Source organism: Sipha flava, unplaced genomic scaffold (assembly GCF_003268045.1).
Source record: "Sipha flava isolate LNK unplaced genomic scaffold, YSA_version1 261_pilon_pilon, whole genome shotgun sequence".
NCBI lineage: Eukaryota > Metazoa > Arthropoda > Insecta > Hemiptera > Aphididae > Sipha > Sipha flava.
Genome location: NW_020272923.1, coordinates 142,558 through 168,229, shown reverse-complemented (window position 1 = coordinate 168,229; position 25,672 = coordinate 142,558). Strand labels below are relative to the sequence as shown.

The window sequence follows — 25,672 nt, the reverse complement described above, 5'->3', positions numbered from 1 at the left end:
ATAGACTATTCTATAATCAATGATACTAGGTATTCAATACTAGCTCTTCATATTTCAAACTTGTAAAATTTGTAAATTTTAACCTAGACATCGGAAAAAATTTGGGGGTGTTACAACCCCTTAACCCCCCATGCGTGCGCCACTGGTTGTACATGTATTTATTTATCCGGAATATTAATGGACGATATATATTTCATTATTTTATTGTTTTTGTTAATTTTCCGTTCCGGTTAAATTCAAATTTAGTTAACCCCAATCAATATATAAACACGTAATATATATATATTAGTATTTAGATACATGAATATATAAATAGAACAAAATTAAGTATAATAAAAAAATAAATTTTCTGTTGCAGATTTCTGTTTTTATTGGACCAGTGTTTGTCGTGCTTTTATCTGTTTTCGGGTTCGCAATACGGCTGAGAGACACACCTACTATTTACATATGGGTCCATTACTTTAGTTTTGTCAGAAGTTCTTATCAAAGTCTTGTATACTCACTATACGGTTTCGATAGAAATGTTTTACCGTGTAAAGACGAAATGTATTGCCACTACAAAAATCCAACGAAGTTTCTTTCTGAAATGGAATTCGATCAAGTTCACATGAATTTCGAATTCCTCTACATATGCTCTGTTTTCCTATGCACTTATGTCCTGACTACCACGGTAATATGGTACCGGTTGAATAAACGATAGCTCTGACAAACTGAATGAAATCAAGGTTCTGGCCGTGGTAAAAAGATCTTATTAATACGTGTATAAATTTTTAATGATTTTATACTTTTTTGTTTATTATGTACTCATATATAATGTTCATGTCTACTTAGTATAACTATTTTTGTACTATATACCGAATCAAATACTTATAATTGTGATAATATGTAAAACTTATTTTTTACTCGTGGTATGTTTGTTAACCTAATAGTTTGTTACTATTAAAGGACATACATCTGGTAATTGAGTTCCTAAAAAATTGTTTTTTTTTTATGCAATGCAAAATTATAAAGTAAATTTCCATAATTGGGAATGAAAATTAGTCACTACTTTATTTGTTTTACACATTTTAAGCTTTTTAATACAGTTTGGTAATATTTTAAAATTTTAAAATATTTATACAACATTAAATATTTTAATAATTATGATACATTTATCGATGTGGTGTATTTTAACCAGGAAAATATAGAACTTACAAATAAAGTTTCATTATTGGACGAGAAAATAGTTAAATAACTTTGAAAAGCATGCGCGCTACTATTGATGGATATTTGAAACAGCTGACTTTATTATTTTACTCAAGTGTTCATATTTTTATTTTCGTTTGTTTATGTGATGGTTTTTAAAAATTATATTCTATTCGTTTAACCATAATAAATAATACAATAATAAAAAAATAAAATAAAAATGAGTAATAGCTAATACTCGTCAATTAATATGTAGTAAAATATTTATTTAAATATTACAATAAAATATTTCTTTTCCCCTATGTATTGACTATAACATAACAATGTGTGTTTATTTTTTTTTAAGTTATCATTTATCGATAAAAATTGTACTTAAGTATAAAAAAAAAAATAAAAAAAATAGGTACATATACAGTGAAGTATTACAACCGTTAGAAAGTAGGTGATAAAATGATGTAACCATGCTAATTGAGTAAATACAATATCTTTTGAGTCAAAGAATCTGATGGAAAATATCTATTAAAAAGTTACCAAACTTCGAACACCACGTAATTTATATAGCTAACAGTTTCTGCAAATATATGTACATAATTACCCAACAAAATCTACCATACGCAGGTGGATTAGTTTGATAAAAACTATCCAGTTTACTAAGCTACCTTTATCGAGCGCACTACGATTATGATTAAACACTAAGAACAATATTACGAGTATATAAAAAAATAAAAACAAATTCGGTAATATATTGATAGGATCCAGAAGTCCAATACAATATGATTTATTCGTGGAGTTTGCTTTTCGTGGAACGTGTTTAATTATACTGTTTTTTTTTTTTTTTAAGTATTTTGCTATGAGTTAGATTGAAACAACACTCCAGCAAAAAATATTTTTACTTTGTTATCTTCTTTTAAGTATTTTAATAATAAGGAATTAACTTATATATTGTACCCCGTATATACATTGGGAAGAACAAATTATGTACGAAATTATAAAATATCGATTGAAACATTGGGGATCATAACAACTATTGTCCGTTTTGAATGAGTCACAACGACATTATTAACGTGATAATTATTTATGACATATTTAGTCCCATTATTACATACCAACGAAATAGTTTTGATAATAATAAATATTGTCAATGCTTGAACTTTTATAAAAATTATATTATAACATTAAATATCATATACGAAAAATACAATGCCTTGTGATAAACAAATACAATATAAATAATTACAACATACATTACTTTGAGTCTATGAAACTTATTAATATTAATATATAGTTAATAAATAAAATTGACTAATTTACTCCTTTAAATTCGAGTAATCACATCTCAACAACTTCTATATGAAAACAATAAACATAGTTTTATAAGTCTTCCTTATAGTGTTCTGAATAAGCATAAGGTGCAGTGCTTTTGGTACTCAAATAAAAGTTGCCTCTTGCACTGAAAAATAAAAAAATAAACCAATAAAATACTAAATACTTAATAATATTATGACAAATTCATAATGTTTAATTTTCAAGATCGATTCAAAATTATGAATGATACAAAAAAATGTAATGCAGGATCAGATCAACAAAATGTTGCTGAATATTAAACAATTACGCTTTTATTATTAATACTGACTGCCTAGAATATTTTAATTGCGACAAAACAATTGAAACAAATAGACATAAGTAAATTGGAATGCTTATAACATTTTTTTTTTATTATAAAAAAAAGTATATTATGCTATAAAAATAATTCAAACATATTTTATAGCTTTTGTTTGTCTTATAACTAATAATGTTTAACGTGCCTTGAGATTAAGACTTTGTCAATTATTACCTATACAGTGGTTCTAAATGCAAAATTCTTAGAGTAGATATATACATATATATATATATATATATTAAGAAATATGTTTATGAGTAGATATATACATATAAACATATTTCTTATAAAAAAAATAGGTTAAGTTTATAAAAATGTTTTCAACATACCTGGTTAAAGCACCATGTCCCAACGGTGTTTCAAAGTTATGATCACATTTATGGTTAACGTAATGCACCCATGACGAACAATACACCGCAATCATAGACTTATGATGATATACTGAATCTTCGTAAAGACTGTATGCTCTCGAGTGGCTGCAACTTACTGTGAGAAAACGATATACACAAATATATAATAAGTAATTTTGGTAATATACAATTATTTCATAGGGTAAAGAAATTGGTGATCATGTAGATTTCCCGTACGAAAAAAGCCGGCAGTAGATCAAAATGTTTAACAATTTTTTTTTATAAAGGGAAAAATGATTAAATAATCAATTTTTGCAGTTATTCAAAAATATTTTGGACACATATATTGTTATACTATCAAACGGGTAAAAATGACAGAACAATTTTTATTTAAAAAATAAATTAAAATTTCGTTTATTATATTAACCGTTAAAAATTAAAAGTAGTAAATCCTCTCCTCACTTTGACTGACTCATATTTTAATTAGATTATTGCTTTTTTGTGCACGACTCAAATTTGGTCGGTAAGTATGATACTTTAAGTGTGAAAAACCGTGGTTTACACTGTAAATACTAACAAAAATTAACAGTAATAGTACTTTTTTAGGAGATACAAAGGAAATATACATTTTGGTGTGCACACTTTATATGCTAAAATCTAGCAGATTTAATATGTAAATATATATTAATTTACAACCAAGATCGATTTGACAATAGTTTATTTTTAGACTGTTGCCTTTTGCACATGAGACGATGGTGGTCTTTTTTTGAAGAGGCCTGTCTATGATGATCCGATTTGAACCAAGGTCGATATACGTCGGCACTGTCACCTTATTTCGCTTTACCTCTAAGTTAACTTTGTAATGAATGATATTATTATTATATTTTTTTTTTTTTTTAGTATTTCCATGGTCAGCTCTTTCCGGAACAGATAAAAAAAAAAGTCAAAACCGTAGAATTTATAATATTTTTCAAAAACAAATAAAAGACAGAAACCAACGAAATTAAAATGTGGTTTGGATATGAAAAATTGATTTACAAAGTCCAATTAGTCGCGAAAACTTGATGCCCTCATAGCAGCCCGGCTGGGGTGGACTGCCTCCGTTCGGATAGAAATCTGCATGTCCTAAAGCATTGAAACAGCCTGTAGATCCACCTGAAGTATGGATCACATCCACGAATAAAGCATCCGTCCTATCAAGTCCTTTTTTTTGAAATTTTGCATACTCAAACCCTGGCCCGGCCGGATCGAGACCTATTATAGCGTACAAATCAGGAAAACAATATTTATATAATTATTAGTAGCTTATGATTACCGTAAGCGGTGAGAACATTGGTTGGATAGGTTAGAATCGGTGTTTCATTGTATCTGTACGTAAGTACCTGTAATCCGGCCAATTTTATTTGTACCGAAAGAAGAACCACACGCTCCGGCTATGTGTGCTCCGAGACTGTGTCCGATCAGGTGTATGTCTTTCGGTTCAACGATACGTAGCCTCACAATATTCGCCAACACTTTGGCCAGCATTGAACCGATTTCCGACGTCATCAGTACTGACATCGGGTAATTTATGTTCGCAGATATAGCTCCCCAATCCACAGTCAGTACATTAAATCCTCCAGTGTTGACATAAGCTAAATTAAAACATTACTATAATACTTAGGCGCTAGACCGTCGCTATAAGAAATTTTTTTTTTTTTATATGCAAATACATAGTAAATAACTTTTGGATTCGAAGCGATGAATGTATCCTGATAGGTGCGCGTGATGATAAATATGCGCTCGTTAATTACAGCACTCTTTTTTTTCACTCTACATACGCACCACAACTAAAGCCGGATTCACGCTACACCGTGCTTTGTATTTTGTACTTTTTAAAATTTACGATACCAATACATACCACGGATCTGTTCTATATTTACTACCAATCATATCTTGGATACATATTACGATATAATATAATATGATAAAATTATAATGTAATTGTTATAGCGAGTTAGGCACCTGCCTAAAGTGGCACTTTAGTAGGGAAAATTTAAATCAAAAAATTATTTGCGATAAAATCTATATCTCAATACCGATTAATTAATTTTTTTACCGAAAGCGAAATCGCTGAAGAATGAGACATGGATAAACTTGTACAGAGCTTTGTTTTACTAAAAGCAAGATAAGTCAATTTTAAATAAAATTTAGTTTGTTTTATTTTATTTTATCAATATTTTTATGATGATAATTTGTTTAATTTTTGAAGATTATGATAAAGGTTTAGTTAATTGTAAGATTAAAATTGAAAAATAAAGCAATAAATATATGATAACACGAATTTCTAAAATCTAAATATATGTACCTAATGAATTTATAATAAATCATAGAACTTTACAAATTGTACGTTAAAATTAAAAATATATACAAATATCCCTATAGTCTCAACACTACTTATTATTTCTTTAAAATAAAAAAATAAAAATATTTTTCATATAAATATATCACATAAAAGTTAGAGGGAGGGGCTGAGTTAAAATTAGAGTTCATTTTTTTTTTTTTTTTGAGGTAAGAAAATTTGATTTTTCCAGGTGCACTATTTTTGCTTGATCCCGCCGTGTACATAGGGAGAATTGACTAAATTCAGTACTCCCGCGTTCAAAAGTCGAATGGAATCAACTTCGCGGTAGTACATGATTACTTCGGTAACGTGTGATTAATTTTATACGAATTCACATAATATAGATGTACGGTGTGATATGACTAAATATTCAGTCCCGTGGTTCAGCCAATTCGAGACAATTATTTCACACGGCATGGTGTAATGTTAACCCGGCTAAACGATTAAAGATAATGAACATGATCGAATGTAATAATTAGAGCTCTGATTTTAATGACCAAAATTTAATAAAAATATGCATTATAAAATGTCAAAATACGCAATTATATGCCATAAAATGTATTAAATATGCCTATTTTTTCAACAAATATATGTAAAAAAATAGTTAATATTAATGCAAAAAAAAGTCTATACTCTTTTGAGTATGTATTTAAAATAACTTTATTACAAAAAACACAACTAATATATACGGAAAAAACTATGAATGAAAACAAATTCATAGTTTTTTCGAATAGTAGATCGAAAACAAGATCTACTTAAGTTAAATTTTTCATAGGTTAAGCATTTTAATTATTAGGGTTTCACTGTACAATAATAATTTTGGTGATATTTTCAAATTTTAAGGACCTTCGAAGATCCAACAAGAAATTTTTGTAGACTGAAAATTACACAATTAACAGTAATGATTAATAATTTATAATAATATGGACAATTTTTAATATTATATTTATAATTTATAAAATATATGCTATTTAATCTAGGAACAATCGATATATGCATTTATATGTTCAAAAATGTCAAATATGCAAAAATATGCTAAACAAGTTTGCATATTTGCAATTGAGATTTAATGTTTAATGAATCGAATTTATATCATATTAGGATATAAATCTGGTCACGCGAAAAAAATATGCAAAATCATATACATCCGAGCTCTATTAATAAAAATAAAACGTTCAAATGATTTCAAACCGTTTGTAAATGCGTTTCACGAAACATTAGTAACTCAATTGCAGCAAAATTGGAAGCCGAAAAACGGCAAGAGCATGCACTCTACACTAAGGCACACGAAAACAAGGCGTAATATTTGAATCACTACATATAACGCTCCGCATTCGACTGTCATGTCGTGAATGGCCGAGATGTCTATAATTTTATGATCCAAAATAGATTTTCAACAACAGTAAATTAATAATCATAAAACAACACAATAATAGTATCGATTGACGTGCTCGCACGTTTTAAATTTCAAATATTACACCCAGGGCCGTATTTAGGAATTTGACATCAGGTAGCAACAATAAAAAACGCCTCATTATACCAAATACAAATTTCTGCGGGTTGAAAAAGATCTTTTTGAAGAAAAATTAATTGCTGGTGTACACAAAAACATTCTAAGTGCAATGTCAACATTAGGAAATATTGTTTGTAAATCTTTGAATCTATCAACAGTACTCGACCATTACCGAGTATGTGTGTATGTGTGAGTCATGTCACCGTGATTGGCAATATAAATTGTTTTTTGAGATACAATTTATGTTTTGTAAAGAAGTTTCACTTCAAAAATATTAGATCATTAAATATTGAAAATATAAAAAAATTAGCCACCCTCTCATATTCAGCCGGCCAGGACAACAGCACCCTGTAGCTCCCCCTTAAATAATGCTCCAATTACACCGTACATTCGACGATTTTGAATAAACAGTTTGACACCAGTCGCGCTACAATCGAGTTTAGTGAAACACATTAAAATTACACCAATCATATTATTAGTGAAGTTAAAAACAAATATTACCTGTCTTAATGTTGAACACACCATTTGTTTGTTTAGTTGAATCAAGCCATCCGTGAATTATCACTTTTAAAGGTAAATTCGGAATCCAATATTTTTTTATTTCGTTTTCGTAACCAAACTTTATTTTTATCGATTTATCATTTCCACGATACCTACAATAAACATGGATAATAATAAATTAAATTAATAATTATTATTATGTTGCAGCATAACATACTCATTCCAGTATCTGATGTCTATATTTTTATCGTCGATAAACAACAGTTTTATTAGATTATTAGCAGTGCTTCCTTCGATGAACATATCTTGTACAAAATTCCAACCATACTTCAAAAAATTTGCTGTAGATAAAAATTAACGATAAAATGTAAACGTAGATACAAGAAGGTGATATATTATGATACATTTTATTTTTCATACATTTTACAAGATATAAATCAGGTTCCCAAACTTTTATTTCCGCGGTGCCTTTTTTTGGACCCAATTTAGCCACGGTGCCCAGCTGTGAATAACATTTAAGACAGAACAAAAAAAAAAACTTATCGAAAATCAATTTTATTAATTTTATTAAAATTTAACTCAAGTATAAATTAATGCATTTTTAAACTTAAAAAATAAATAAATAAAAATTATTGTTATTATGATTATATTTATTATATAAAAATATAATAAGGTTAAAATGAGAGTATCCGGATATAATACAATAGAAAATATTACATTATTTACTATAAAGTTTTTACGAAAACAATAAGGAAAAACAATTTTATACATTTTAAACTATTTGTTATGAACCGTAGACCGTGGTGCCCTTAGAAAGTGGTCGTGGTGCCCCTAGGGCACCGCGGTGCACAGTTTGAGAACTGCTGATATAAATCACCATATATTTACTTAATATAGTTTACAAAAAAATTTAAATAATTTTTTATCGTCACAATTTCTATTTTTCCTTGGTTTAATTGTTTGAACAAATTCGTTGTATTCTTATTTAAGAAAAATAAGCTGATTTTTCTGATATGTTGTGTGTCATTATTGAAAAGTGTTTAAATTAATTTAATAGTACAACCTGTTTATAACTTCTAGATACATAAGTATTCAAGATAAATATGTCATGCGTATTATGGATATAGTGATTAATTGAATAATAAAAAGTATACACAATTCGAAATTGCCGTTAATTATTTTGATTCAGCAAATTTAATTAAAATTACATGTTAATATTTAAGAAAAATAAAATCTAAAAGTCCACAAACAATTTTAACAAGAAAAATTATATAAAACAGTTAAGTTACTAATTTTTACTTTTTTTTTTTTTTGTAAAAACGTCAAGTTGACTAAGATTTTCAGTCACCTAAAATATTAATTATAATATATCATCTTATGTAAATAATTTATCTACTTTATTTAATATAAGATAATATCCATATAAAGCAACATTTCTAGTTTATGGGACATTTTTGAGTACACTTCAAAACCGGGCGGGGTCACTCGCTCGCTCGGATCGTTAAGAACAAAAATATCTCCCTATTTGCTATGCAACATCACCCCAAGTAGGTCACAGAATAAAAAGTAAAATGTGACAAATATAATAATACACGTAATATTACTCGTATATTATCATATAGATTTGAACGTAACAAAAAAAAATTGTAAAAATTTTTATATCATTCCAGAGATTTGAACCTAATGAGACCTATTATTTGAAAAAGCCGTGGTATCCATTGCTCCATGATAGAAATTTATAATTTTACCAATATAGGCTATTTAAACAAAACTATCAACTTTAAATGACTGTAACTAGAAAACTAATGATCAGCACCAGTTTTCGTTTGCGGTTATTATATTCAGCATTGAAAAATACATAAAACAAAAAAAAAAAAATTCCAAAATTTAGGGTGCCCCATAAAGTAAAAATATATTCATATAAAATGTAAAACGTTTGCACCTTTATTTGTGCGTCACACTTTCGACATTAACATTGGGTTGAAATGTAAATATTATATTTCTTATCCGTTCAGATTTACCATTATTTTGATGAACTCTGAATAGCATTATCCATGTGGTGATGAATAATATCGGAAGTGTTCGATACATTTTACGGTGATATTGATAACAACAAACTACGATAAACTAACTACTTACATGCAAGTTACTTATACAACTTATGAACATTTTTGAGCGTTTATATCATTGTTCAACAGTGTCGTTTATCATTGTTTACTAATTTTACTATTATGTCACAACACATTTGGTATTATCTGCAGAACGTTACATACACATATAATCATTTTTGAACAAATATAATAATGTTATTTGGATTACACGCGGAACAGTACAGTGTTACCATATTGTGTGTGTGTGAGCATATTGAGTTATATACGTATAATTTCGCCTTGTTTGCTAAATTTGACATGCACCACACAACTTGAACTATAGGCATTTACTTAAGGATGAGAAAAATTAATCGTTTAAATTTATAAACTTATGTAAATCGATTCACTAAAACGGTTCGTTTTTATGACTCATTCACTGACTCGTATTTACAGGGCCGTATTCAAAGGGTAGTTCGGGGAGGCAATAGCCACATTAAATATGGTGGCAAAATTTTTGCGATGATTCTAAATAAAAACAAATCGATTTTTTTGCATTCTAAATGGAAAATGATTTATGAATGATAAATAACATTATATAATAATAAATTTAATATTGTAAAATTATTTATATTATTTAGTAGTGTATACGATATGTTCCAACTAACAATATAAACAACAACAATTTTAAGATATTATTGAACAGAGATAATTACTTCCAAGCCATTGACTCTGTATAAATGAAAGTTTCAAATTATAATATGAAGGCGGTAAAATTAAGTTATACAATATTAATAATGTGTATATTATTCAATTTTAATAAAAAAGCTATAACTATGAATAAAAAAATATATTGATTGATTATTCTATTAAATTATTAGTTACAATGGTTATCACGGTTGTATTTGTGTCAGAGACATTCTGGGAGAAAAATTCAGGCAAAAATTTATTACCCAGGCCACATATTAATGTTTAGCTTATAGGCCGTTACTATAGTAAGGAAAGGGGAGGTAAAAGAGGGCTAAGCTTGTGTTCTACCTTCCCCAACAACACTACAAATTTATTTAATAATTATTTATTTATCTAATCTTTTAGTTTTTATTATATGTAAGAGGACATAAAAATAAATAAATAAACCTTCAATATATATCAATATTTTTGTGAGACTATTGTCTATTTATGTCTATTCAATTTCGAAGGCCTAGTTACGCATATCTCTGTGACTCTGTAATCTCCTTAAATAACTAAAAAAAAAGTTCAATTAGCAATAGATTTTTATAAATAAGCAATACCTACTATATGATTCAATTTTTTATAAACAAACCGAAACGAATATACATACATCAATTAAGCTTATATAATTAATTTTATATTTTAAATATAAATAATAAGTTAAGACATTTTAAAGACATGTTGAAAGAAGCTTACTTTTTTGTGACAATAAATCAATTATTTGATCATTATCAATATTTATCGAAATTTCTTTTTCAACTGACATTTACATAATTGTTTCAGTATTTTCATTAGTAAGTTTACTTCTTAACATATTTATTATATACTTTAAAGTAGAAAAATATCGTTCACAGACAACTTGGGTAACAGGAAGACACAATAAATACTTATAAGCAACTATTAAGACTTGATGAGCATTACTATATGAATTGTATTTTATCAATACTTTTAACGACACAGTGTACAGTTTTTACAACTATTACACATTACTTGACTTAATTTCTCAGCAACCCCGGCCCCTCATTTGTGTCAACGAAACATACACAATAATAATAAGGCTTTTCTGTATCCCAAAATACCCATATTAACCTTCTAGCGGGTGCACCATTGTAAATACTCGTAATACAAATATTTTATTTATATTTATTTATTCAACTTATATTATATTTTTATTTATCGGCGGTCATGGGTATTCTTCTGAAATGTTATTAACTATGTTTTAGATAACTTTTGAAGTGCAAAAACTTCTTTTCAAAACTATTTAATTTTTTTGAAAACTAATTATTTAAAAAAAAAGTGATACGGCCGTCAGGCCAATGAAAAATCCGAATAAATAGGTCAGGCCACCGGGAACGTCCCGGTATCCCAGTGGACTAGGTCGTCCCTGATTTGTGTAGGTTCATAGCTTTTACTCTATGGACCACTGGTATATGTATTTTTATATATTATATATTAAGGTTTATGTATATTCATGATAAAGATTGTAAAAATAAGTTTTTATTCAACTGTTATAAAATACTACTTGGTAAATTGGGGTAAACATAAGATGATATAGGCACAGATGGACAACTAAAGGGCCAATTTATAGAACTTTAAAATGGGCGGTCAGAGTAAAGAAAGCAAAAAATAAAAAAGTCATTAAAATTGTCAATAAGCATTTATTTAATATAATTTAATTTAACCTTAAACCATTAAAATGAACCCATACAATACTTACCAAATACCTAAAACTATATTAGCTATGCCAATATATTCAGACATTTAATAAATTAACATCAATTCAATACTAGAGAAAAATATAATACTTACATTTTACGACCTACGCGATAAAATGAAATACCAAGAAATACCAAAAAATGCTGAAATGTCATGAAGTAATTTGAAAATGTAGCACGAGGCAGACAAAAAAGTACGCGGACAGAATGCTGTCCGCAAACCGCCAGTTGCCCATCCCTGATATAGACTAATAAGCGAATTAAATGAATCATTTGTCAAAGGTTCAAAACCTGTTGTATAATAAATTATTAGTAAATAGCAAATCATATTACGAAGTTCGAAAATAGTCGGTTGGAGTATTTTAAACAATATTGAACGCATTGTTCTCATCTTCTGAATTTGAATTAATTCGTTCTCTGGAATGATTCGTTCATTTTGAATAAATCATTTGTAATTGACCCATCCCTATTTTGATCTATGTGATTGTTGGGCTACATTAACAAAAAATTCAAAAAAGTGACAATGAAAAAAATGTTTCTTTTTCTTATACACGTTTAATGTGTGACGCATAGAAGGATATTGAGGGTGACTTCGGTATGCTAAACTGCTGCAGATAGTTATTCTCATATTTATTTTAGTTTAGTCTGCTCACTATTTATTTTTAATTACCAAAAATTCACAAGTACCCCTATTTATAGCTCGCGTTCATGTTTATGTGTATTTTAAAGTATCTCAATTTAATAGATTCAAATAAAAGGGCAAATTTTTCTTAGATATAAAAAAAAAAGAAATGACAGCTTATTACTTAAGTCTGTTTATTAATAAAGGGTACCTACTTACAATTCAGCGTTTGGAATTTACTGTTTCTACTTTTTTAGAGACCAAATGACAAAATGAGTGAGAATATTAAAATAAAAGGTACAATAAGCGGAGGATTTCAGAAAGATATGGTTGATTAATTTTACAAATAGACCTTCAATATCTACTCATATATTATACATAGGTGTATATTTTATTTTTATTTATTAACATTTCATTTTGCGTTAGAGTACGTTCAGGGCACTCAGATCTAAGCTCAAAAACTGTTGAATTCTTTCATTTCCAGTATATAAATATGGTAGCTATTAATCATTTTATTTTATCTTATTTAATATGATGAATAACAATGGAAAAAAATAGTAATAATTGCTTAGCTAAATAAAATATACATGTGTTTTTAGATGATGGTTCACGGATATAATTTATCATCAACTTATTTTATTTTATAATTTGTATATCTTTTATTCAGATGACGTTTTATTATTAAAATGTAAACCATAAGGACTGGATTTATTTGTCTCCAAGAAGAATTTTCCTCTGGCACTAAAAATAAACCATATTATTAATTTAAATAAAACAAGTTGGTACTTAAAATATACAAACACGTTTACATATAAAAAAGAATTATATTTAGAATATATTAATAAATTTACCAGGGTGAAGCGTCGTGTCCCAAAAAAACTCTGGTTTCGTTTTCACACTTGCCGTCCTTAAAACTGGACCATGTAGAACATTTTACCGCGATAAGAGATTTTTTATGATATACAGAATCAGTATAGAGTTCATGTGCTCTCGAATGGCTACAAGATACTGTGGTCCATAAAATATACAACTACATTAGTTACGAATTTAACTTGTAGAGCATTATAAAAAACTTCATAATTTTTTCTTTTTCATATTAAGGTTTGTTCACCACTTATACCGTTATTTCTAAAACAATAACTATCAAACTTAAGAATAATGGATAGATAATTTTTACCATCCAATAGTTTTAGTTTTTTAATAACCTAAGATGGGAAAGAATAAAAGAATAAGGAAAATCTTGTACTTGATATATGAATATGAATGTGAATCGTACCAGTATTCATTGACTAATCGGAATACCCAGTTTTTTAATTTTAATTTATCGTATAGTTAATGAATAATAGAGGTTTAAAGATCTAAATAAATTATATAGTTACGAAAAAACTTATTAACTTTAAATATTCAATTCAACTCTTGATTTTGAATTATTTTTCAATTTATGTTTCTTTACATTGATAACGTTACGCAAATTAATTTTACTTACTAAAATCGAGCATTTTAATTAATGAAATGCATCCCGGTTGAGGTGCAAATCCGGAGTTCGGAAAGAAGTCCCCATGGCCTAAATTTTCCATATAGCCATAAGATCCTGCAGCTGTATGAATCACATCGACATACTCTGCGTCGGCTGAGCTCAGTGGTTTAGTATTAAAAGAAAAATACTCAAATCCGGGAGCTGCTGGATCTAAAGCTATAGCATAATATATATAGTATATAGTATATTATACTCTAAAATTATTTTTATATTATCATTATAAGAATAATTCGTAATCTATTGTACTTACCGGTGATTCTTCCAATTTTTCCCGATTTAAAATTAGAACCACATGACCCTGAAACATGTGCACCAAGACTATGGCCAATCAGATGTATATCTGATGCACGTAAGTTGGTAACTTTAACAACGTTATCCAAAAATTCTGCAATTTTAGCACCAACGGATGCAGTAGAGCGAGCTGGTATAGAATAAATTATATCATTTCCAATGCTACTCCAATCTACGGTAATGATGTTGTATCCTCCGGTGTCGACGTAAGCTAATTATTATTTCATATACAATTCATAAAATAATTTAAATAAAATACTTAATTTATTTGTTTAGGTCTAGTTTAAATAACTAAAAAATTAATAAATGTAACTGTTCATCTTTTAAATAACAAAATGTATTTATTATAATGAATAAATAATTAAATTATCAACTTCTTTAACATACCTGTTTTAATGACAAAAACTCCAGTGCTATTATTATCCGATGCAAGCCAACCGTGTGTAATGACTTTTAAAGGTAAATCTTTAATCCAGTATTTGAGTATACTTGATTCGTTCCCAAATGTAATTTGTATAGGTTTATCATTGCCAAGATCTCTATTGAAATATTTGAAAAAATGTTATTGTTTATATAATAAAAAAAAAAAATACTATACATTTGATATTATCATTTTCATAATTATGCGAAAAAAAAAAAACATTTATCTTAGAGAATTTAACACCATGATGGTAGGCCACACACGCAACATAATAATACCGATGTAGTATTTACCTATCGATTGTCGATTTAAAATTCAAATACCCTTTAATGTTTAATTTTTGTTGAATTCTTGGATAAACAATGCACCATGAAAAATTCAATCTCAAGTGTATTTAACAAGAAATTGAAAGCGTCTACCCACATTTTTATTGTTATATTTTAGACAAAAACAAGTAATATGTCTATATTTTTATACGAGCAAATCAATGACAAAAATTATATTTTAATTTCAAATCTAAATAAAACAAATATAAATTTATTTTATTTAATAATACTACTACTGATATAAAACACCTCATAATCAAACAGAAATTTAAAAGCCGTAAACAAATTTAAAGGATATTAATTGATTAACTATAAACCTATTAAGATAATAAAATAATATACTACGTACGAATTCCAATAGAGAAAATCCAATCGAGTCCCATTTATATATACATATTTAACGTCTTCGTCAGTATCCGAACTATTTTCATTTATTTGATCCAATGCTAAAAGTCGAACCAAAATGGACGAACAAATAATTAAAAATAATATTTATTTAATTTTCTAATATTGTGACATTATGTATTTTTATATTCCACTACATGGACAAAATACAGTTAACTTTTAATAGTTATACAAACCATTAATTAACTGCAACATTAATAATAACAGGACATTTATAGCGAAGATTTCCATTTTTTAAACTCAGAAAAATACGTACACTAATCATCAGACTTGAAATACAAAAGGTATTATTTTCAAACCAATGCCTTTTTATATTTTATAAATAATTGAAAAGTGTTTATCTAAAACATTTGTATTTTTTCAGAAGAATAATGAACTCAATAGTTTATATTTGCTTATGACTGAACCACACTATTTACTGCAATTAAGCAGAAAATAATGTTAACTAATTAGCCTGAACAAATTAAAAAATTTCCGAATCTTGGTACATTTTCAAAAATAGTATATTTAGACAAAAAGTTTCCTAGTATGTGGTGTGTGTATTTTTTAATCATTAAGCTCATAAACACTAAGCATGCAAACCCATATATAAAAGTTGGACAATACAACTTTAAAAAAGTACAAGTATCCAAATATTTAGGATTGTTATTGATATAAGAAATTATGAACTGATTAAAATAAAAGAAAGACTCCAATCCGGTTATAAATGTTATTATGGACTAAATAAGATATTCAAAACGAGAATAATATCGAAGAACCTCAAGATACAAATTAATCACTCGTATTTGTCCAGTGATAATGTAAATATATGAAATTTGGACATTGTGGAAATTTAAAAAAAAAAAACTGCTGATTTTCGAAAAAAAAATATTAAGATAAATTGTTGAGCCATGTATAGATGAAATAACGAGAGACTGGAAAAATTTAAAAAACAAAGAGCTTACACAGCTGTACCAAAGTCCAGATTAATGAAAATAAAAAGGAGAAGACTTCATTGAGCTGGACATACATGAAACATATATACATAGAACATACATAGGAACATAAGCGTGGATAGTTAAATGTGGAGCTCCGCAAGGAAAGAGACCTTTGGGACGATCATAGTTTAGATGGGTAGACGAAGTCAAGAAAAATCTACAAATGGTGGTTCCGAATTTCGATCGACATATTTTGGTAATGGATAGGAGAAAGTAGTACGAACTATGTTTGAATGAATGATCTCGATGGTCGATTATAAGGAAAAAGAAAAAACAGCTTAAAATTACGTAATACCCGTACACTGTTTTTGTATATTTTTCAGACAAGATAACAAAATGACGTTTTAAATTAAATTTTTCAACTAACAATAGTTCGTATGAAAAATTTGTCACATCAACAACGGAGTCGAGAGTGAACACATACAATTTCCTTCTAATATTTCCTGAAGCCATTAATACTTTAAAGTTTCAAGTGTAAGCAATTTTAATTTGTCACTTAACTATTATCCCCATATCCGCTGATCAGTGGTCGATTTGTCGACTTTTGAAATATTAGATTCGCCAGTCATTGGAGATAGTCTATGCAGACCATCTGTCGAACAGATATTTCTACCAGGTAAGGTATTTTAATCTTTTTCCAATCCGTTTAAGCCTACATTATTAAATATTTAATAAAATAGTAATTTTTAAGAAAATCTTAGGATGTATTTAAGGGTCAATTTTTAATATTTCAGGAAGATTTTTGGGTCAAATGAATTAAACATAAACGATTATTTTTGTAATTTTGAAAAATGTACTTAAGTTCTATAAACCTTATTCTTAAATAAATTATTAACAATTGTCAGATACAATTTTTTTCCTATAACTTGTTTCATTCTAGTATCCTATACTCATAAGCGAGTGGATACCTGTATTTAAAGGAATGCCTATTATAATTTTGGGCTTTATAATAACAAAACATGTAGGTATATTTAATAAATTATAATGTATATAGTTAAATAAACATAAATATAATTTTTTAATTAATATTGTGGTTATTAGTCCTATTGATATGTTTTCCTTGAATCTAGTATATTTCTTTCAGACAGCTTAATTATTTATGATTTGTACTTTTGTAGTCAATTTTAGCTGATGTGTTATCATAATAAGTTTTTGCACGAAAATTAAGTTTTAGTTTTTATTATATGAAACATGATTTATTTTTTGGCGAATATATTAGAATAAATTACATTTAATTTATGCAACATCAGTTAAAATAAGAAACCCTCATTTTTAGACATACGTTTTAGGGGCCCCGTTTACTACATTTAGGGGGATGCCCGGGCATCCATATGACTATACTCTGATAATGGATAATGTTGATTTTGAAAGTAGTAATTGGCTTATATTTGTTATTTAAAAATAACAGATTATTTGTTATATTATTATTACAGCATAAAATATTCTGTGATTATACATAAATAGTTAAAGATATAATATAATTTAATAAGATTTTTTTTTATTTTGAAAAAATACAATTTGAATTGTTTATATACAATAAAAATATATATTAAATTATAATTATTATTATTTATTATTATTTAATTTGATATTATATTATATTATATTTATGATAGTATTTAACGAAAGTTGAAGTATATTATAATTTATAAATCAAAGCTATTGAGATTGATTGTGTACACCTGTGTACGTAATAAATTCCTTAGTAAATTATCTTAATAGATTATAAATATATTCCGTAATAGTCACGTGGCACTGTCCGGAGTGACGTCCGACGTGGTAATCACTTCTCCGCCGTGGGCGGCTCCGGCGGGGGATCGAAACCGGCGGTTCAGTGCTGAGGATTTGTGCAGCCGCCAGAAGGGTGGACTAGCCGGCATTCTCGATTTGGCGCGTGAGATGACCCCCGTTGTCGTTCTCCACGTGCCTAAAACCATCCACATGTCTCAGATTGTGGATGTGTCGAGAAACCATGGTTTTGGACGCGTGGAGATCGAAAACGTCAGCGTTGAGGGGTAGAAGAGCTCCTCAAACGCTGTTCTCTACCTGGAGAGGTTGATCGAGGGCGGAGGAGCGATCAAACTGACCGTCTCTGAAGTGATGTTAAATCCGAAGTCGGTAGTAACGCCACCGAGACCATATGCGTAATCGTATGTTTAATCAGCAGTTGATGAAAGCCATCGTGATTCAGAACATTTTCATTTTATATATTTCTATACATTTGGATTTGGATTTTTTATCAAAATTTCCTCTAAATGATTACGCTATGTATCTAGATGTAAAAGATTTGACTTTAAATGATTTTTCTTTTAAAATTAAATTGGTAAGAATATTTTATTCAATTCTACAGCACTATAAAATAAATCATTAGTAGGAGCATTAATTATGTAAAAGGAATATTTTATAAGAAATTTTGGTGGTGCTAATTCTAAAAATCACGTACATCGAATATTGGGAAAGTTTTTTAATGACGAATATGCTACAAAATGTACGAGAACTGGTCGTGAAAAAAATAAAACAACAACAGTTGGACAATCTGAACTTCTTAATGTTTTAAAAAGTGAGAGAGTTGTAAAGTTTAAATTTTTTAAACACTTTTAATGTATTTGTTAGGAGAATAATTTATTGTTTAATTGATTTATTTTTAGACTAAATAATTAACTATTCTTTTTTTTAAATTTATTAGAAGTTGTGAAGGAGTGTAGCAGTGGTAATTCTGTAGAATTAACTGATTCAAAGTTTGAAAATATTGTAGCTGAGTGGTTAAGATATGCAAGCATAAGATTAGCCAGATCAAAGAGAGCTGACTAATTTTACTTTATTTTTATTTACCAAAATAAGATTTGAATGTTCAGTATTGCATTTTATTTAATATTTTAATGACAACAGTTGATAAATAATATTTTTTTTAAAACATTATTATACTAAAATAAAGACTTAATTATTAATATACTCTTAAATCAGTTACTATAATAAGCATAAATTAATTAAATTATTTATCAATTAATAATGTTAACACATGAAAATACTTATGATCTACAGAGAGATACATTTATTAGATGTAAAATATTCATCACAGTGTTTATTTGGATATAATATTTTTAATTTATTTCATAATTTTAGAAAATAAGTTGAAAGAAAAAATATTTGGGACTAGAAACAGCTGGACACTTCAAAAAAATTATAAATTTGGAAAAAAAGAAACATGATACCTCTTTCAATAAATTACAGCCAAATTATAATAACTGCGATCCATCCTCCAATAATTAATGTAACTACAATTGCTTCTAATTCTTCAAGTGTTCTACCTAATTATAATTTAGTGAAATATCCTTTGAATGATACATTTACAACTCAAAATAATACTCCATTGAATGTTTTAACCATTTCTTGAGATAACCCTATTACACTATATTTACAGCCCTATAATATTGACCTAAAAGATAAAATTTGATTTTGGATATTACATCATAAGGTATATCATAGTTGTGCCAATTGTATATTAAAAATTATGAAATCTGAAGGTTTACAAGTTCCTAGTGATGTGCGCACTTTGATGAAAACATCTCTATCTCATGAAATTGTTAATATGTATAACGGTTCATACATTCACTTTGGACTAGAAAAAATGTTAACTCCGATTTTAAAAAAGTACTTCAATAAAATAGATTTAAATAATGGTTTAAAATTAGGAATCAATATAAATGGCCTGCCAATTTCATTATCTTCTATAAATCAGCTATGACCAATATTATTATCAATAATTAACTGTAATGAATTATCTAATTTTGTAATTCCAATAGGAATATTTCAAGGATTAACAAAACCATTGGCAATTACTGAATACTTCCATCTTTTTTTATTTGATATTTCAGCATTGTTATATAGTGATCTTTGTGTAAATGATAAAATATTTAAATTTGAGATAGGTCATAATGTTTGTGATTCTCCTGCTAAGGCATTTTCATTGAATGTAAAAGGGCATAATGATTATTTTGGTTATTCATCATGTACTCAAGAGGGCAGGTATTTACAAAAAATAATGACATTTTCTGATATAGACGCTCCATAGAGATCTGATGAAAGTTAGGATAAATGTATAGAATAAATAGTAGGATAAATGAAGATTATCATAAAGGTGATAGTCCGTTAGAACTATTACCCATTAATATTGTAAACGATGTATGTTTAGATTACATACATAATATATGCCTTGGAATCACTAAAAGACTTGTTGACAGTGGCGTAGCGTGAGTATTGGCTGCCCGAGGCGGAAGACAATTTTGCCGCCCTCTTAATTAGGTATTTCGATTTAATGTATATTATACATTATATAAATTAATTTTAGAGAACTTTTCGACAAGAACAGTTATTATTATTTTAAATTATACAGGTTAAATTTTAAATAAAAAAGTTTATTTGTTTTACAATCACGTTTATTAATACAAAAATTTTTACTTCAACCATTGATATAACAGGTACAAAGGCATTGGCGCAGCTAAGGGGATTAACCCCCCATAAATATTCCATGTTATTCATGGCATACTGCATACAGTATACTTGACTCACAATAGTGTCACATACAAAAAGACACATTGCAGTAAATCCAACTAAAATACCTATGTTAACATGGTATGTAAGAGTAGGGGTAATCTACAGATTATTTTAAGTTTTGATAGGAGGGCTGTAGCACCCCCAGATATTTTACCTTAGTTGCCCCTATGTACTAAGGTATTATTTAATCATGTGATCGTCGAGGTGAACCCTGATTTTAAGTAGGTAATAGAACCTTCTTGTAGATACTTATACTTATTATAACTATCTTATTCCGCCCCAATTTATTTTATTCTTTTTATTTTTGATACTAAAATAAAAAAAAATTGTAATGATAAAAGTTAGTTACAAAAGAAACTATCAAACATTTCAAAAACTAGATATATTTTATACCACATCTATCTACGAGTATAGGCAAAAATCTGAAAACTATTCTAAAACTATATCTCAAAAATATTTGTCCGGAAACTTGGGTATGCGAGTGTAAAACTCGTACATAGCCGGATTTTAATAAATTAAAGTTTGAACAACATATCAGACAGTCCAACATACAATTACATCAATAAAATATTTAATACTTACACAGTTGAAGTAGGTAAACGTAGCGGAATATTCAAATTTTCACAAAGTTATCTAATAATTTCATAACCACTACACGTACTTATTTGCACAAAAATTACAATTACGAAACAGTGCGAACTAAACAACTGAAGATCCATGAATAAAACTTTCTTTGAATTGTCAAAGCATCACGTACTTTCTTAAAGAGACGTAATAAACAATATTGAACTTAATATATATGTAATAAAACTCATTCTCGCTGATTATAAGTCATAAATAATCCAAGCACAAAATATCATTCAAAGAAAGGGAATTCCCGAATTTATCACAGAATAAGTAATAAAAAATTCCGTGCTCTTTTCATTCGGTTCGAATTTATAGTTGCGTTAAAAATATGAAATGGTTCAAATATTTACAAAATATATTTTATTATTTACTGTGAAATCCCCCCCCCCCCATCACTATGCCACTGCTTGTTGAGTTTTGGGTAAAGGGTAAAAAAGATGTTCAACTAACCGAGGAAAATAGAAAACAAATTACTGTTGACTTATTTAAGCTTAGACCTTACATAACTTCAGAATTTAGCCGTCTGCCAAGAGCAATAGAAGATATAGATTATTGGAAAGTTATCGAACTTAGATCGTTTTTATTGTATTATGTTCCAATAATTTTAAAAGGGAAATTAAAAAAAAAAACTTATTTTCTCATTTTGTGCTGTTATCTTGTGGAGTTCAAATTTTAATAAGTAGTTCTATATATCAAACTCATAACAATATAGCTTTAACATTGTTTATACAATTTATAACTTTGTATTCATCATTATATGGTGAACAATTTGTTTCTTATAATGTGCATAGTTTGCTACACTTACCAATGTTTGTAAGAATTCATGGTCCACTGGATAATTTCAGCTGTTTTAACATTTTTTACAGTATGTAAAAAAATCAATTAAATGTGCAAAATATCCACTTCAAGAAATTTATTATAAAATAATTGAAAAACAAAAGGTGTTTGTATTTAACCCACTAAAAGAATGTAACTATTTGATACTGACAGAAATGGAAAACAGAATTCCTTCTACACATTCATACTTAACTGATACACTTTTTAAAAAAAAAATTTTACCTAATTTAAAAATAATTGTCTGGCAGTTATTAAATGCATTATAAAAAGTAATGAAAATTAAATTAAACTAATTGTTAATTCATTTTTGAATGTTTCGGAAAATTTTTCGTCTCCTATATTTTCTATTATAATTGGCTCATATTTAGTAGACCTGAACTTGGTATCTGAAAATATTACTATATCTATTGCTAATATCAGTGGCGTATCCATAGGGGGTTGGTTTCAGAACCCCCCCATGAACCTGAGATGGTAAATTAACTTTTACATGAAACACGGTTTTTTCTTTAACATTTTTATATTTTGAAATGTTGACTATACATATTAATAGTTTGTATAAACACTATAAATGTACCTATTATACACACGCTGCACACAAACACACACACGTCATAATATTATGATCATATTTAGATACTTTACTACTATTTTGATAATTTTTACTTGGGAACATATTATTTAGGTTTTCTTCAACGGTTGATTTTAAATCGGTCGTATAGTCCCGATAATTGAAATAGAAGCGATATTATTGTCTGTATTCTGTAATGAAATAAAAATGTGACTCAGTTCGTGATCTACCACCGACTGTACAACACGTGTGCTCGCCGATAACGTTTTATAGCTCTCGATAGCACGTACATACTCCACGGCTGGCGTTACCAGGTAATAATATGATTATACACCCAATTAATCACGTTATATAACACGGTCGCCTTTATTCATAATTAAAATGAATAGAAACTCCTTGGGCTTCTCGCCCAACACCAAAACTACTCTACAAACTAAATCCCTCACCACCAACATGTCAAAAAAACCAAGTGCTTTACCTACACAAAAAAATCGCAATTCACCATCTACGAATTCATACCAACACAACATATCCAACTCAAAAACAAACCCGACTTCAAACGATAAAAATTTGCGATCTAACCAGACCCCCCTTTCCCGTCCCATCGATAACACATCAGTTTCTGCTGCTATCGCAAATCAATTAACTAATGACTCCCTATCGTTAACGGAACACTCTACTCAACCCGCATCTATCTACACAAACACCAACATGAACTTCGCTAAGGCGACTGCCACGGAAAACACTCCGAGCAGAGAGCAAGCGATAGTGTTTAATTCTATCGACGGAATATCTCAAATCGATTACATAATCGCCATCGGGAAAATAGTCAAACCTAGCAACATTATCTTTGTATCACGTATTTCAAACCATCGTTTCTGTGTATTTTTATCCAGTAAACAAGTTCTCGATAATTTAATGCAACAAACACAGACTATTAAAATTAACGATCAATTAATTCAAATACGTAGACTTGTTAACCCGAATAAACGCATTGTCATGTCTAATGTATGTCCGTCAATCCCAAACCGAGCAATACTTGACGCATTAAAACATATAAATATAAATCCTACTTCTCAAATTAACCATCTAAAAGCCGGTATCAACATGGAAGGATACGGGCATATCATGAGCTTTCGCAGGCAATTGTACATTACACACGAAGATATTCTAAAACTGCCAAACTCAATGCTAATCACCCATAACGATAATCAATTTAGAATATTCCTCACGGATGATACGTTAACTTGTTTCCTATGTAAAGCCGTCGGCCACACGTCTAATAACTGCAAAAAAAACTCCGAAACATACTCTTCAATCGAACCTATAATTAACACAAATTCAATCAACGTTCACAACAACACCAACGAAACACAACTCACGTCTACAGATGATGATTCTCACCCCTCTGCCTCCAACTCCCAACCTGATGAAAAACAGGAACCTACAATCATGGACTGGTCATTAGATACAACTCTTATATTCGAACATAATGAAGAATCCCCATCAACGCCAACACAAGATGATACACACAAAAGACCAATCTCCGACTCATCGTCTCTAAAACTACCAGACTTTCCTACCAATCAAATATCCTCAAACACCACGGTCAAAAAAGAAAAAACTATTAAAAAAGCTAAAATTCGTTCTAGATCAAATTCATCTAATAGATCATACTCAAACTCAAACTCGGATGAACAAAAAAAACCAATAGAAAAATTCTTTACACAAAATGACAATCTACCTATCTCTTACCTACAATTTTTATACATACTAGAAAATTTTACTAATAAATCTATCAACATTCATTCACTTATCGAAGAAGTTAATATTGGTATACCTCCTCTAATGGACATAATAGATCAAATCAGACCACTAGTTTCTGATCGTTCAATAAAAAGCCGTCTCACTAAACTATCAAACTTCCTCTTCCAAGCCCAACCGCCTCTATCAAGCTAAACCACCACCAAACACATATACTATAATAGAATAAACAACCCTAGTTTAGTATATTCCTAACATCTATAATACACCTAATACAATATTATAAACATTATACAATGGAATATGAACGGGTTCTACTCAAAATTTGCAGAACTCCAATTACTTATTAAAGATTACACACCCACCATAATATGCCTACAAGAGACAAACCTCACAGACAAGAACAATCCTTCGTTATCTCAATACAACATCTATAAAAAAAACCGAAATACGTGCGACCGAGCCAGCGGCGGCGTAGCAATTTTCGTCAGTCAAGAATACCCTAGCGAAGAAATACATATAAACACTGATATAGAAGCTGTCGCGGTATCCATAACATTACCCCATAATAAAATAACAATCTGCAACCTCTACCTCCCCAATCAGAAAAATTTCAC

General features: G+C 28.5%; 5 protein-coding genes across 8 annotated transcripts in view; 3 read left to right on the top strand and 2 right to left on the bottom strand.

The window, feature by feature from the left end:
* LOC112685003 (ATP-binding cassette sub-family G member 1) overlaps positions 1-784 on the top strand; it is a 30,603-nt gene extending 29,819 nt beyond the window's left edge. For all 3 annotated transcript variants that reach the window (XM_025556751.1, XM_025556750.1, XM_025556752.1), the window contains one exon: positions 359-784. In XM_025556751.1, coding sequence (XP_025412536.1) covers positions 359-700 — 342 coding nt within the window. In that variant the 3' untranslated portion in view covers positions 701-784. The remainder of the gene's footprint in view (positions 1-358) is intronic.
* A 752-nt stretch (positions 785-1,536) lies between these two features.
* Positions 1,537-9,887, bottom strand: LOC112685010 (lipase member H-like). Of its 2 annotated transcripts, none has more exons than XM_025556764.1 (7): positions 9,732-9,885; positions 7,810-7,933; positions 7,593-7,744; positions 4,578-4,829; positions 4,234-4,449; positions 3,175-3,331; positions 1,537-2,635 (listed from the first exon to the last, which is right to left on the bottom strand). In XM_025556764.1, the coding sequence occupies exons 2-7, from the start codon at positions 7,893-7,895 to the stop codon at positions 2,557-2,559; spliced, it is 942 nt and encodes a 313-aa protein (XP_025412549.1). In that variant the 5' UTR covers positions 7,896-7,933; positions 9,732-9,885; the 3' UTR covers positions 1,537-2,556. The 2 variants fall into 2 exon arrangements, with proteins under 2 accessions (XP_025412549.1, XP_025412548.1); XM_025556763.1 differs by having other exon boundaries at positions 1,538-2,635; positions 9,614-9,887.
* A 3,038-nt stretch (positions 9,888-12,925) lies between these two features.
* On the bottom strand, positions 12,926-16,006 carry LOC112685009 (lipase member H-B-like). The gene is made up of 7 exons (XM_025556762.1): positions 15,905-16,006; positions 15,673-15,769; positions 14,964-15,115; positions 14,536-14,787; positions 14,235-14,441; positions 13,600-13,756; positions 12,926-13,489 (listed from the first exon to the last, which is right to left on the bottom strand). Exons 1-7 carry the CDS (start codon positions 15,957-15,959, stop codon positions 13,408-13,410), a joined length of 1,002 nt encoding a protein of 333 aa, XP_025412547.1. The 5' UTR covers positions 15,960-16,006; the 3' UTR covers positions 12,926-13,407.
* Positions 16,007-18,923: 2,917 nt separating this feature from the next.
* LOC112685000 lies at positions 18,924-19,516 on the top strand (the record flags this gene model as incomplete). The annotated part of the gene is made up of 3 exons (XM_025556746.1): positions 18,924-19,028; positions 19,100-19,265; positions 19,392-19,516. Coding segments are annotated over 3 exons (396 nt in total), but the record flags the coding sequence as incomplete, so codon positions are not given.
* Positions 19,517-25,358: 5,842 nt separating this feature from the next.
* The window catches only part of LOC112685012 (lipase member H-like), a 28,032-nt gene continuing 27,718 nt past the window's right edge, over positions 25,359-25,672 (top strand). The window contains exon 1 of the mRNA XM_025556765.1: positions 25,359-25,601. Within this exon, the coding sequence (XP_025412550.1) occupies positions 25,359-25,601 (243 nt within the window). The remainder of the gene's footprint in view (positions 25,602-25,672) is intronic.

Excerpts from the sequence above, each read along its gene's own strand:
- LOC112685010 (XM_025556763.1), bottom strand. The coding sequence starts at position 9,683 with ATGTATCGAACACTTCCGATATTATTCATCACCACATGGATAATGCTA. Across the intron at positions 7,934-9,613 it reads CAGAGTTCATCAAAATAATG|CAAATTTTTTGAAGTATGGT; the intron begins GTAAATCTGAAC and ends TTTTATCTACAG. Across the intron at positions 7,745-7,809 it reads GACATCAGATACTGGAATGA|GTATCGTGGAAATGATAAAT; the intron begins GTATGTTATGCT and ends TGTTTATTGTAG.
- LOC112685009 (XM_025556762.1), bottom strand. The coding sequence starts at position 15,959 with ATGGAAATCTTCGCTATAAATGTCCTGTTATTATTAATGTTGCAGTTA. Across the intron at positions 14,442-14,535 it reads AAAAATTGGAAGAATCACCG|CTTTAGATCCAGCAGCTCCC; the intron begins GTAAGTACAATA and ends ATTATGCTATAG. Across the intron at positions 13,490-13,599 it reads GGACACGACGCTTCACCCTG|TGCCAGAGGAAAATTCTTCT; the intron begins GTAAATTTATTA and ends GTTTATTTTTAG.